This window comes from Acipenser ruthenus, chromosome 5 (assembly GCF_902713425.1).
Source record: "Acipenser ruthenus chromosome 5, fAciRut3.2 maternal haplotype, whole genome shotgun sequence".
In the NCBI taxonomy this organism is placed as follows: Eukaryota; Metazoa; Chordata; class Actinopteri; order Acipenseriformes; family Acipenseridae; genus Acipenser; species Acipenser ruthenus.
In genome coordinates, this window is record NC_081193.1 from 12,149,179 (window position 1) to 12,162,848 (window position 13,670).

At 38.7% G+C, this 13,670-nt stretch overlaps 1 protein-coding gene across 1 annotated transcript in view; it reads right to left on the reverse strand.

Moving 5' to 3' along the window:
• Positions 1-547: 547 nt before the first annotated feature.
• tnfrsf21 (tumor necrosis factor receptor superfamily, member 21) overlaps positions 548-13,670 on the reverse strand; it is a 38,149-nt gene continuing 25,026 nt past the window's right edge. Inside the window, exons 5-6 of the mRNA XM_034921234.2 lie at positions 4,822-5,035; positions 548-4,344 (exon numbers count right to left, since the gene is read on the reverse strand). Of these exons, the coding sequence (XP_034777125.1) occupies positions 4,115-4,344; positions 4,822-5,035 (444 nt within the window). The 3' untranslated portion in view covers positions 548-4,114. The remainder of the gene's footprint in view (positions 4,345-4,821; positions 5,036-13,670) is intronic.

Consider the following 13,670-nt stretch of genomic DNA (forward strand, 5'->3'; position numbering starts at 1 on the left):
GAAGCACATGTCATCGGCTGGCCAGTGGCAGCATCCCTGCTGCCAGGGGTGCGGTTTCCAGGCTGGTGAGCGAGTCTGGGTATACCTCCCCCGGCGGAAGAAAGGGCTCTGCCCCAAGCTGACCAGTCATTGGGAGGGCACAGTGTTGGAATGGCTCTCAGACGTGATATACCGGGTGAGGCTATCGATAAGGGGCCAGGGGGTGGTCCTCCACCAGGGGTTTGGCCAACAGGACCCAGTCCGAAGCAGGTCCCCAACCAAACTTGCCCTCACCTAGGGGAAGCTATTAAACAACAAAGTTGTTTGAAAAGTATTAGTCTATTGTATAACCCTAATATGTTTCAAAACCCTTGAAAACTTGTATGAACTTAAACGTTTGTAAATCGTGTTTTGTTTAACTAAGCAGTCCAACTTCAAATACAAACTTATTTAGGGTGAACCTTTCAGTAATATGCTTTTTTTATATTTATCACATCTTTATATGGCTGTTCTTGTGTGGAACAACAGCCATGAGATTAAAAAAATAAATATCCAGACACTGCAGTCATTATGACAAAGGTTTGAACTTTAATGGCTTGATGCAACATGTTACAATAGTAATACAGTTATTGGTTACAAGTGTCACATACTAAAACAGCCACCAGAATATAAGGGGCAAACATCAGCAACTCTTAGTAAGAAACACATTTATACTTCAGTACGTCAGTGCCAGGCTAGATGGCAAATCTGTAACTATCTTCAATGAATTCCACAGAAATTTGTCTGCATAACATAATTCTTTCTTACCATTTCAGGCCATATTAGTAAAAAAAAAGAAAACTAAAAAAAAATCTCTAACAAACTATCAGAGTTGTTCTTACAATGAAACCAGTACCACCAGGGTATCTAAAGCCCAGCACCAGTGCAGCTCGATATATAGCCGGCTTATATCACCCTGACTGGTTAAGCAAATACAGCCTATTGCGTTTCTACCAGGAATAAACAGCTTCATCACTGTTCTTGTTTCATAATTATCTAAAATCGTTTCCATTTTAAAGAAGTACAATGAAGGAACTGCCAGGTGTGCATTCATTTAAAACAATTAACAAGTGCGCCCACCTAATTCCAGGAGTACATGTTGAACGTGAATCTTTATAGTGTTACATTTGAATATAAATTAGTAAACTCAAGCAATGAACCTTTAGAATGAGTCGTCAATTCCCAATAAATCGTGCAAATAATTGCTTCTGTTAAGCATAGAATTTACAATAAAAAAAATATATATATTATGCATTACAAAAAAAAAACACACAAATATGTACAGTAAGCTAACAACACTGCAAAGAAACATGGACAATAAAAGCAGATTTGGCAAAATGCCATACCATTTTAAGAAGTTATAAAATAAGTGCATACATTATATACAGGTAATCAGTCAGCATTAAAATGAATTAAATACACACTCAAAAAAATTCTATTATAGTTTGTGCTCAAAAGAGCCAACTTTCCAATTTGTTTTCCCAACTTCAATGTTTAACATACTGTAGGTATATATATGTTACGGTTCATGTGTAAAATCTGTAAATCTATAGATTAACCAGTATATGTGTAGATTTACCAGCTCAGAGGTCAATGTATAAAATAACTAAGGAGATGGTAGTTAGAATGCTACAACATTAAAGGTGAATTCGTAACACCAGGGAGCTTAATGGCAAAAATAAATAAATAAATAAATAAAAAGATTTCTGTAAGACCTGTTACGTACTTGAGTAAATTAACAAATGTATTATTTATTTTTCTAAAACTCTTTTTTGTATTTGATTAATCTTTCTAAACTTCACTGCATCCCTTCTTGCAATATTATCAGACACATAGCATTTGCCGTTCCCATTGATTTCAATAACAAAGGCATTGTTTATACCGTTAAGCACGCCGTATATTTCGGGCAAACTACTGTTTTCACCTCGTTACATTGCCATTCACATAGATTTCAATACAAAAGGCAGCACTTCACTGTAGTAAAAGCTTGTTCGATCAATCAGCTGTTTGCACCTCATTACTGAGCAATTACCCCTGTACTGTATCTTGGCTATTTAATCCCTGTACGCAGTGTCAGGTTTACATTTTGAAAAAACAGCACTGACTGCAACAGTAAGCAAGCGTGGCTGGAAAGAGAAAAGCGATGAGCATCAGCACGAAAATTCAGTGTAAATAAAATGTCTCTGGTAGATGCTATGGGCTTGGTAAAGCATGCTTGGAACTCTGTCAGTCAGCAAACAATGCAACGTTGCTTCAAAAAGCTGGGGACAATGTGAGAATGGACCTGATTATGGACTGGGGAAGGGGATGGGAGTACTCTGTGTGTTTCTAAACTGTGTTATTCTTGTTCAGATCTGTTAGCGTTCTCTGTGGGTTTTGGTGCTTTTGTGACTAGAGCTGAAAGACTGCCTGTGTGTGAGTGCATCACTGAGGGGGGTGGGAGCAGGTCTGACACGAGCAGTCAGAGATAGGGAGTGTTGGACCAATGAGTGAGGAAGGGGGAGGGACTTGGGTGTGTGTGTGGAGATGACAGTTTGAAAGAGAAGCGGGAGAATTGAGAGTCAAGAGAGGTTTGCAAGTGAGAGAGGAATGAGAGCCATTGTTCACTAAAAGCTAAAAAAATAATAAATACAGCGGTTTTCTACTGCTTTGAACTGCAACTTGTCTGTCTCATTATATCCTGGAAACCCTGCAGCTCAGCGTTACAATATATAAATAATTCATGTTCGGCTGCGGGGGGCATCAAATTCAACCTCCGTCTCGATCTCCTGCCTGTCACTCAGCAGTGAATGCATGCATCCACACGGCAGACAGCTACTCTGTTACAAGCATTAATAACCTGTATCTTTCTAAACAAGGGATTCAGGGGAGCTCCCTAATAAAAGCTGAATCTCAAAACAATACTAATATAGTACAGTAATTGTTACAGCTGTGTAAAATGGTATTTAAAACAGGATTCATTTATCCGTCTTTTTACATATCGGCCCTTACTCTGGTCCCACCGCAGTCGGATATGCGATGGATTACTGTACTTTTTATTACATTCATTGTTAGTGTAATGAGTATCTTAATAAAGATTTTCAACCGCATACACGCTTGTTTGTTTTGATTACTGTACTGGTGATTGGAAGACATTTTGAACATTATTGTTACTGTGTGGGAGTTTATACCATCCATCGCTTACTGCAGGTGAATCATGTTAACACAAACGCACCTGTTCTAAGTGGTGGCGACTGTAATACTACTACTACGACTACTAATAATAATGTATGTATTTAGCAGAGACCACGCATTGATGTCTTGTCCTATATACGGACATGATTAGAGACAGATCTCTGGTCTTATTTCTAATGATTTTATCCCCGGTTTATTATAATAATTTTTTTAAATCAAAACTGACCATAGGGCAAACATTAGGTATGGTAATACTGACATCTCTTCAGCAATACTCGTGCTTCTACTAAGCGTGATTTAGTATTATTCAGTCAAACTCATTTAGAAAAAAGCATAACCTAAGTGCACGCATGTTTTGCATTTAGTGAGAATCATATAGTAAGCTACGTCATTTTGCCGGCAAAACATTATTTTGTATTGTGAATGGTTGCCAGACGGTGATCATGGATGTAAGTAAAAGAGATTGTTTACTACCATTTCCTTAGATATTTTATAAATTGACCGCTGAGCTGTAAATCTACACATTTACTGGTTAATCTATAGATTTACCGATTTTACACATGAACTGTAATAAATGTGTATATTATATATATATATATATAATGTATATATATATATATATATATATATATATATATATATATATATATATATATATATATAAATGCAGGCATTATCTTATGAATGAAAAAGCTAATAGAAGTTATGACATGAATAAAGAGAACATTTTCCAAAGCTATATTGAACCCAAAGCATGATGTATTTCAAGGACACTGCAGCATAACAGCTGTACCAAGAAGACATTTACTGGCCTTATCTCACATAACCTGTTGAGGTTTTACATGTAACATTCCCATTTTATGCTAGTCACTCCGCCAGTCTGTGACAAGTGATGTGAAGCCCCAGTTTACTGGCGGGGTGTTTACAGCAGATCAGGCAGGTGGCTGTACACAGAGTCGAGGAGCTTTTGGCTGGCGTCCTGGCTCTTCACACCAGCAACCTCAAAGAGTTTATCCAGCTTGTCCTCCGCCTGAGGGATCTCATCAATCACGTGGAGCTCTTCTAGGTTCAGAACGTGAAGCATGTCATCGAAGATTGGCTGCAGATCGCAAGGGTCCAGGCGTACCTGTCGCAATACTGTATCTTTCTTTTCTGAAAGTGAACAAGAGATACACATGAGCTGACGATCACAAGATAAACCACCTAGGATGTAGTTAATACTTTAAAGGCTTGTTTGAAACATTTGAAAAAAAAGTGGAATATTTATTTTGAACTGCGTCGATGATAATCTCAGGAGTGTGTTGCTTTGGTTTAAGAAACACTACAATGTCAATTTCACCGTAGCTAAAGTTAGTAAAAAAGCAATTCCCTATGTTCCCAGCAGGGCTGTCATTGCAGGGACAAAACTGTTGTTTCTAAGAAAACAAGCCTGGCCCTGTAAGCCATTGTCTAGACTATTGTTCTTCCACTTCACAGCACCCCAAAACTACAATCAATATAGCACAATGCTTGGGAGGCAGATCTCAAGTGAGTCATGTAAAATACTATTAACAAAGCACTGCTGTTTATCATTTCATTTCATGTAATGTTGACTATGCGAGTCATTGGGAGCTTGGTCTGTGTCATTACCTTTGGTAATAAATGAACCTGTCCTGCTAAGAGGCGAGTTGTTACTGGAAGTGGAGTCACAGCGCAGCAGAGGTTCTGATTCATCAGCAAAGAATCTTTTCGACTTGTCCCCCGGAGAAGGCTCTATGATAACCCCAGCTGGCTCTGAAGGCTTGTGGGTGGGACTGTGGCATTGGTTCACATGCACAGCTGTAATCAGCTTGTTTATATCCAACTAGAAACAAAAGAAGAGAAAGACAATGACAAAGAATGAGTAATATGAAGGTCTTTTATTTATTGGTGACCTTATTTGGAGCTCATGGTGACCCCGACAGGCTTTCAGCTGCCTACAGCAATGCCCTTGAATTTCTCAACTCTACGTCAACATGTTAATACTGTACAAGCCCACTATGAAAGAACACTGTGGTTTCAAAGAGTAAAAGAATTTGCCACCCACACACCACATGGTCGATACAAGGCTCCTACACTAGTTTTAATGAATTACATGATATGCCCGATTATTACGCACCACCATACCCATTTTTCTCTCTCCTTATACTCCTCTTTTAGGTAGTATGGGAATTATGATTTAATTGTTTTTGCCTTGCTACGATTGGGAATGATGGATGTTTAGCCTCAGACACCTCTGAATCCCCTGGGATTCCCAGAAAACTCTGGAAACTTCCTCTACATTCAAATAAAAGTGTGTTTAAAAAATAAACCGCTGTTCAGATAGCAAACGGAAACATACATACATACTTCTTTAATCGCTGTAGATAGTCACAAACACATATTATAAAATCACAAAGGAAAATAAAAGGAAAATGCCATTTTCTCTTATGGGTGAGATTATGGTTCATCAAATGTTTTTCTTTTCCACAATGATGTTTATACTTAATTTTAAAGAAAGATATACAACCAACTTGCTTTTAACCAATGAATCATCACTCTCAAATATGTATGTATGTATGTATGTATGTATGTATGTGAGGAGGCACGTCCCTGCCAAACAACATGGGCTTTAATGGAGAATTACTCTAGTTAATCCTGACTCGCTTAACGTATACCGTGATGGAAGTAGGACTGCTATTGCATAGCATTTTCATCCATTCCAGGTTTTACTACAAGCTTGATTAGCTACAGTGTACAGTTAACAAGCTCAGGTGTGCTATGCAATGGGAGTCTTATTTCCATCCCTGCGTATATACAGTTTAATACGTTTTCCTGTTCCACAGGTAGATATTTTGTGCAAATAAAGTACTTCCGGAACAGTAAATGACAGTCACACCGGAAAAACAAGTACCATTTACTTTTATTCTTCTGTTTCGGCACAGCCGTTGTGCAATTTAAACATATAACTGTAACAGGGCGAGCAGCCCTGTACAGGGTTTGTTTATTTTTAGAACGGGGTCTTCCCCTCCGCCCCTGTGTTATTTTGTATTGTTTATTTGTTTTATTGTATTTAAATGTGAAAGTTGTGCGTGTTTGTTTATGTATTTATTATCTGTAACAGCGAGGCGCCGCAGGTTTTGTTATTGTTTTATTTAAAATGTGTTCTGGCAGAGGCGAGAGTGGGTACTCGTCCTCTGCCAGGAATAATTAGAAAAGCTTGTGCAGAAGGTGGCCATCTCCCGAATTAATTAAGTGATTTAAATTGTTGCTAATCGGGAGATGGTCACCTGCATAAAAGCCTGCAGCTCGCTGCACTCGGGGTGGGTGTTCAAGAGGAGGAACGAGAGCGGAGAGAGCGAGCGAAAACGAAACTAAACTTAAAAATGTTCATAATACAGGAACAGTGAAGGCTACTGCCCAGCCTGACCTGTATTGTTTTGTGTTGTTTTCGTAGTATTTTGTGTTCGAGATTTGTTCTGTTTATCCTTTTTATTTCGCCCTGTGAGCAAGTCTTTTTGTTAAAACCTTTTATTTATTTTTGTATTTAAATAAAACGGCGGCCAGCCGCGTCTTTCTTTTGCAACTGCAGTATTTGGTGTCAGTTTGTTTACATTCCTGCTTCTGTCGTGACCGCCCAGCCACCGTGTCACAATAACATATACAATTTTAATTACATTTAGCGAAAATATAAATTCGCAAAATGGTACTACCTATTACATTGTACGGCCCACAGGGGCGTGTTTTGTATAAATAATAAACTCCCATTCTTTGGCAGTTAAGCTTTCTTCTATTGTTTAACATTTAAGGCACTTAACAGTTAAGGTACTATGTTCGCAGTTACATACAACATTTCAAATTGTTTGTTTATAAAGTATTGATTTCCATCGTCCCTTGGAGTTTGTTATAAGTGGAGTGCATCTGTATATAGTTTATTCACTTGGTACCCACGGGGCCAGCACAGGTACATGGGCAATAGGAACATGAATTTTGCTGCTCAAGCTGATAAATAGCTGAAGTAGTAACTGCAATCAAGTTCAGTTATTTAATGGTATAAATTATGATTAGATTCAGCTTCGCAGTACATTAAATATATATAGAAATTCTAGGCCAACACGTTAATTCAACAATAAATAGGATATGGATTAATGATTCCCAGGGAATTTAAAATGTCAGATTGCATCACTCTTAGTCATTTCAGCTGGCTTCAAGCTACTTCTTTTTTGAGGCATGACTGGAGCATGTGCGATATTCCACCCACAAAACAAATTCAAAGGGCAGGAAACTTCTTAGGATTTGAACATTTGAGGTCATCAACACTTTAGTTTGTACAAACAACTCGTGAGTCACAATGTTCATTATCCTTTCGATAGCTAGGGCTCCTTTATTGAAGGTTTAGTATTTTTGGTAAGAACATCAGAGAGATAGCCTGTTGTTCAAAACAATAAACTAAAAAAAGAACTCAAGATCAGTGGTAACTGGAACAATTTTTATAGTGGGAGTGCTGAAAGCCATTGAACAAAACTGTAACCCCTATATACAATGGAAGCCATGCAAAGCCAGGTGGTGCTACCGTACCCCCAGCACCCCTGCTCAAGATTATAAACCCTTGTAATTATTAATGTTAAATGCTCTACATTAAATAACAATAATAAATTAGTAGTATTTAATATTTACAAAAAGAAAATAATCCAGCATAATACAATTAACATATTTTACAACAAGTCCTTTATGCTGTGCTTTCTGAAAAGGTATAACAAATACTGTTCAATGTGTTGTTATTACTGTGTTCAGAACATCCCTATTAGAATCTATCCCCTTTTCTGTGTGTGACAGGGTAGGCTTGTTCCCAGCAGGAGAGAGACTCAGACACAGAGAGCTGCAGTTTAAGTGCTGTTACAAACGTTTATTAAACAAATAAACAAACAGGAACAAACAAACAAACAAAACAACAGCACAAGGGCCAAAATAAACACTAATGTCAGGCTGGGCATTCGCCTTCACTGATCAATATACACATAAAACAACTCACTAACTCCCTCCCCCAGACAAAGGATTTTTCCTCTCCTATATACCATGTGGCTGAAGCCTAATTAACCATCAATCATTCAATTAAGGCTCCAGACACACTCTCACATGTATTGTGGCAGGGAGGGATTAAACCCCCAATACAAAAAAAAACTGGATTAAATACAACAAGAAAGCAGAGCAGGGAGGTGGGGTGTCCAAGAAATAAAAGCAGTAAAAAAACCACACAAATTAAGCAAACTTTTTTCACAAGACAAAAAGAGAAACATATTCTTAATAAAAGAAAAAGCAGCAGGTCATGCCGTTACCGTCTTTACACTGGCATGATGTAATTTGGCAGTACTTCTTTCCACAATGTCTGCAAAACAATGCAACCAAGTGCAATCTAAGGGTATCTCGGTCTCCACCCAGCCCCATAAAATGTTTTTTTTAGCTGCTGTTAGTCCTGCCAACAAAAGTCGCCGTTCCTGAAGGTTAATAGTTATTTGGGAGTCATCACCGAGAAGGAGCAATCGGGGGTTGAGCAGCACCTCTACACCAGTCACTTCAGATAGAACAGTAACCACATGTTTCCAGAAGCATTCAATAATGGGGCACTCCCAAAACATATGTAAATAAGTACCAGCTACTCCCAGAGTGCATCTGTGACAAAGGGGGTCGGGAGCGATCTTCACCTGAAAACGCCAGTAAGGCGTTGCATAGCCTCTATGTACAAGTTTTTAGAGGATGTAAAAATATTGTCCCATACCACCTCCCAGTCAGGACTGCCCCCCAACTTGTCTAATTATCTGTCCCAAATAGTGGTTACTGGAAGAGAGCTGGTATTATAGGAAGTAAAATAATCATAAAGAGAGGAGACTAGACCTCTTGCGGTAATTGTCGACAAAATTAAATCAACCACAGGGTGATTTAATTTCAGCCTCCTGGAAAGAGCCTTTGCAAATAAATTTAATGATAGAGGCCTATAGCTAGAACATTCTAGTGGATCTTTATATATATATATTTTTTTAATTTGGAATCGGCAATTCTTTTTTCTCATTTTCTCCCTAATTTGGAAAGCCCAATTATTATTTCTTTTATTTCAACCCAGCTCACCGCTGTCACCCCTGTGCTGACTCGGAAGAGAGGGAGGGGAGCCATCTTGGGATTCTGAAGAAATGCAATCGTGTCGTCCTCTTCAAGTCCCTCAGCTAAACCAACAAGGCGCAGGTTGGAATGGCGATTCCGGTCCTCCACCTCAGCCAGATGAGACTTGAGTCGTGAAATCTCCACAGCAGAATATCTGATGCTGTCCCTCTTCTGTCGCTGTGCAGCTTGCAGAACATCCATTCTTTTACTCTCATTATCAACAGAGGGTGCCAGGGCAGCTACTTTTTCCCTCACTTGCTGAAAGCGGAACTGGACTGAGTTTAAATCAGAGCACAGTTTTAATATCAGCGGCAAGTTGAGTTTTCAAACATTCCTTGATACAGTCCTGTATTTTAGCGTAAATTTGGCTTAGGGTGCGAGAGCTAAGAGACTAAGCATCCATCTTGGTTCAGAAGTCACTAGCAGCAGAGGTTTAGCAAGAACTTGATGCAACAGAAAGAATGGTTCAGAGGAAAATAAACCAGATTATCAGTGTTTCGTAACTGATAATGATAATGTCACTCTGCTAATCAGTTTAGGACACACATAGGGTAGTAGCATAGAGTTAGTTGTTAAATAAGTATTTAAAAGGAGAGGTACTTGAACGTCGCTCCACTACTTGGGGAATTCTGATCCAGAAGATTAAACTTCCAGCCCTGCCTTGCAAAAGTGTCTGGTCTACAGGTAGACTTGATCTATTGCTGTTACCGTAAACTAGGTGACTAATATAATCTGTATACAAATATATTTGCTATAATTGCTTGTTGTTATATTACTATGCAATAATGGAATGAGTATTGCTTATTAAACTGCTTAATTCGATATATTTTGAATAGTCATTGTCTATTACTGTTTAACGCATATATACGTAGGACAAATGAATCATTGTTAATATCACAATCCCTTACAAGCCTTACTCGGACTCACTGAAAGGACAGCTTTTAAATAGAGATCGATGAGGCAACTGGAAACATGCTTAGCCAATTAAATACACATAATAACAAAGCCACATTCTTTTCATCAAGAGTACAACTCTGTGACATGGATGCACATCTGTGATTTTATGCAATATACTGAAGATCAAAATAAAAAATGATCCATATGAAAAATCAATGTGGAACCATTCTATATCTGTTATTTATTGGAACTCTACTTGCATTCGTCAATCACTTTGATGATTAAAAACATCATTGTATAGGTGCTCCGCGTGGAGCGCAGGATGCGCCCTATAGCCTGGAGGTTGCCGGTACCAGTCCAGGCTATTCCATTGCCGACCGTAGACGGGAGCTCCCAAGGGGCGGCGCACAATTGGCCGAGCGTCGCCCAGGTGGGAAGGGCTTAGGTTGGCCAAAGTATCCTCGGCTCACCACGCACCAGTGACCCCTGTGGACTGGCTGGGCACCTGCGGGCTTGCCTGTAAGCTGCCCAGAGCTGCGTTGTCCTCCGACGCTGTAGCTCTGAGCTGGCTGCATGGTGGGCCTGCAGAGTGAAAAGCAGCGGTCGGCTGACGGCACACGCTTCGGAGGACAGCGTGTGTTTGTCTTTGTCGCTCTTGAGTCAGTGCGGGGGTGGTAGCAGTGATCTGAGCCTAAAAAATAATTGACTATTTCAAATTGGGAGAAAAAAACCGGGGTAAAAATCAATTGCCGACTACTAAATTTTATTAGAAAAACAAAAACAAAACAAAAAAATCATTGTATAGGACACCTCTGGAACAATATTGGACTGCCTGGATATTATAGATATTGGTAGTATGGATTGTTAGCTTGAATAATACAACAAGGATGTCAAGTTTGACATGGCAAAATAAAGTTAATTTACAAGGCTGTAATCAAAATGACCCATGGCCTTGAATCTTCAAAGGCCATGTAAAACCTGATTTTATAAAGGTATAGTTACAAAGTCTACATTTTAAAATTCTTATTGCGAAGTCCAATTTAGATGAAAGGCCACTTTAAAATACACAGTTTGATATAAAAATGTTCTTATTCAGAACTCGAGACAGGCTAGATGTTTAAAGTCCCAGAAAAGAAAAAAAAAAAAAAAAAATTTGGATGAGATGCTGTTTCTCTTGTATTCATATTTCTGCTTTGTCGTGCAGACTTCAAAATTACTTTATTTATATTAAAAACGGTTATGCTTTGACACTGGGGAGGGAAGAGTGCCATTCTTACTAAAGATAGTAGCTATGTAGGAAGGATTCCTAATGCACTTGAAAACACTTATACTCCTACCACGTTATTCTAAGAGTAGGTGCAACCTGCCGGTGCAAACGACCTTCCACAAATATCCCTTTTTACTTCTTATTTATTTATTTTAGGTATACAGTATCAGGTAATCCGTCCTGCAATGTTTTTTTTGTGTTCTGGTTATATAGGCAGCAGTGTGGAGTAGTGGTTAGGGCTCTGGACTCTTGACCGGAGGGTCGTGGGTTCAATCCCAGTTAGGGGACACTGCTGTTGTACCCTTGAGCAAGGTACTTTACCTAGATTGCTCCAGTAAAAACCCAAATGTATAAATGAGTAATTGTAATAATAATAATAATAATAATATAACATATATAAAAATAAATTATACCAGGTCACTTCAGACTACGTCACTTCTTGTCCTTTTTCAGTTCAAGTTTTTAGCCTGGTATTAGTTTACTGCATTACAGTAACCTCCTTATTCGACAAAGCAATGCGGGGCAGCTAAAAAATTCATGACCTGGGATTCCCATATGCGACAATAAGCACATTACTACTGTATGCAGTGGATAGTCTATCTGCTGATTTACAGCCTTGTTACTAAGTAAATTAGCATCTTATTTTTCATGCGTACTGTACACATAGACAAGCACATGAAGCAAAAAAAACCTGAAGTGATGTTAAATTGACAACTGTCTCCACATATGCTAGTTTGTAGTTCATTTAATGCATACCAACTAGGAGATGATTAACGGCATCTGGATTAGCATGAGACCCTAATTGGCTGAATGATCTGGATGACTCAGTTCAAAATGATCTGTCAAGCACTTCCCACTACAGTGGAGAATGATAATGCGTTTTGCTTTTTCCTTACACAGAAACCCCATCATATCAATACTGTAAAAAGGCAACTGCTTACTGTTGTCCAACTATAAAACTAGTTTATTCAAAGAAAATTATGTTTTTGTTAGTCCCTGCAAGTGTACATACAGTACTCTATGCTATGACCTTCACATACAGGAAAGCATTCAGTGCAGTAGACAGGCCTTTTTGTTGCTTTGTGAAGTTCCTCAATTCCCTCAAGCTGAAATTATTATTATTATTTATTTCTTAGCAGACGCCCTTATCCAGGGCGACTTACAATTGTTACAATATATCACATTATACATTATTTCACTTTTTTTTTTTTTTACAGATATCACATTATTTTTACATACAATTACCCATTTATACAGTTGGGTTATTACTGGAGCAATCTAGGTAAAGTACCTTGCTCAAGGGTACAACAGCAGTGTCCCCCACTGGGGATTGAACCCACAATCCCCAGTGGGAGGTGGCTGTGTGGTCCAGTGGTTAAAGAAAAGGGCTTGTAACCAGAAGGTCCCCGGTTCAAATCCCACCTCAGCCACTGACTCATTGTGTGATCCTGAGCAAATCACTTAACCTCCTTGTGCTCCGTCTCTCGGGTGAGACGTATTTGTAAGTGACTCTGCAGCTGATGCATAGTTCACACACTCGAGTCTCTGTAAGTCACCTTGGGTAAAGGCGTCTGCTAAATAAACAAATAATAAAACCCTCCGGTCAAGAGTCCAGAGCCCTAACCACTACTCCACACTGACAGTATAATAAAACTGTCCTGCTGTTTAAACATGAAGCCCTGACTGGAAATCCCTGGAGATTAGCATTACTTGCATCCCACCACCTGCAGACTGACAGAAACACCACATAAACTTATTATAGTCCAAGCTGTTTATAAAATGGATTATAGTCCAAGCTGTGCCTTACGGAAAACAAGAGCTACCTTCGCTCATTTTCTGTTTCTTTACAAGTCTAACCCCTTAACAGCCCCATAAAATCCCCCCTTGCATTTTCCTTTTAGCTATTTGACATAAATTTATCCAACTAATTAATTCAGCCATTTAGCCATTATTCAACCCCTAAATCATCAAAAATGTTTGAATATAAAATTAACTTGTTAGTCCATTAAAGATGGCAAGCATGTTAGTTAAGGGCTTAAATTCTTTAAAACAAAGTTGGTGGGAGCAAATGACATGAATAGGTTGAGTGGATCCAGTTTTCAGCAATACCTGTCAACCAAGATAGATATGAAACTACTCAACCAAATTGTTCAGTAATTGG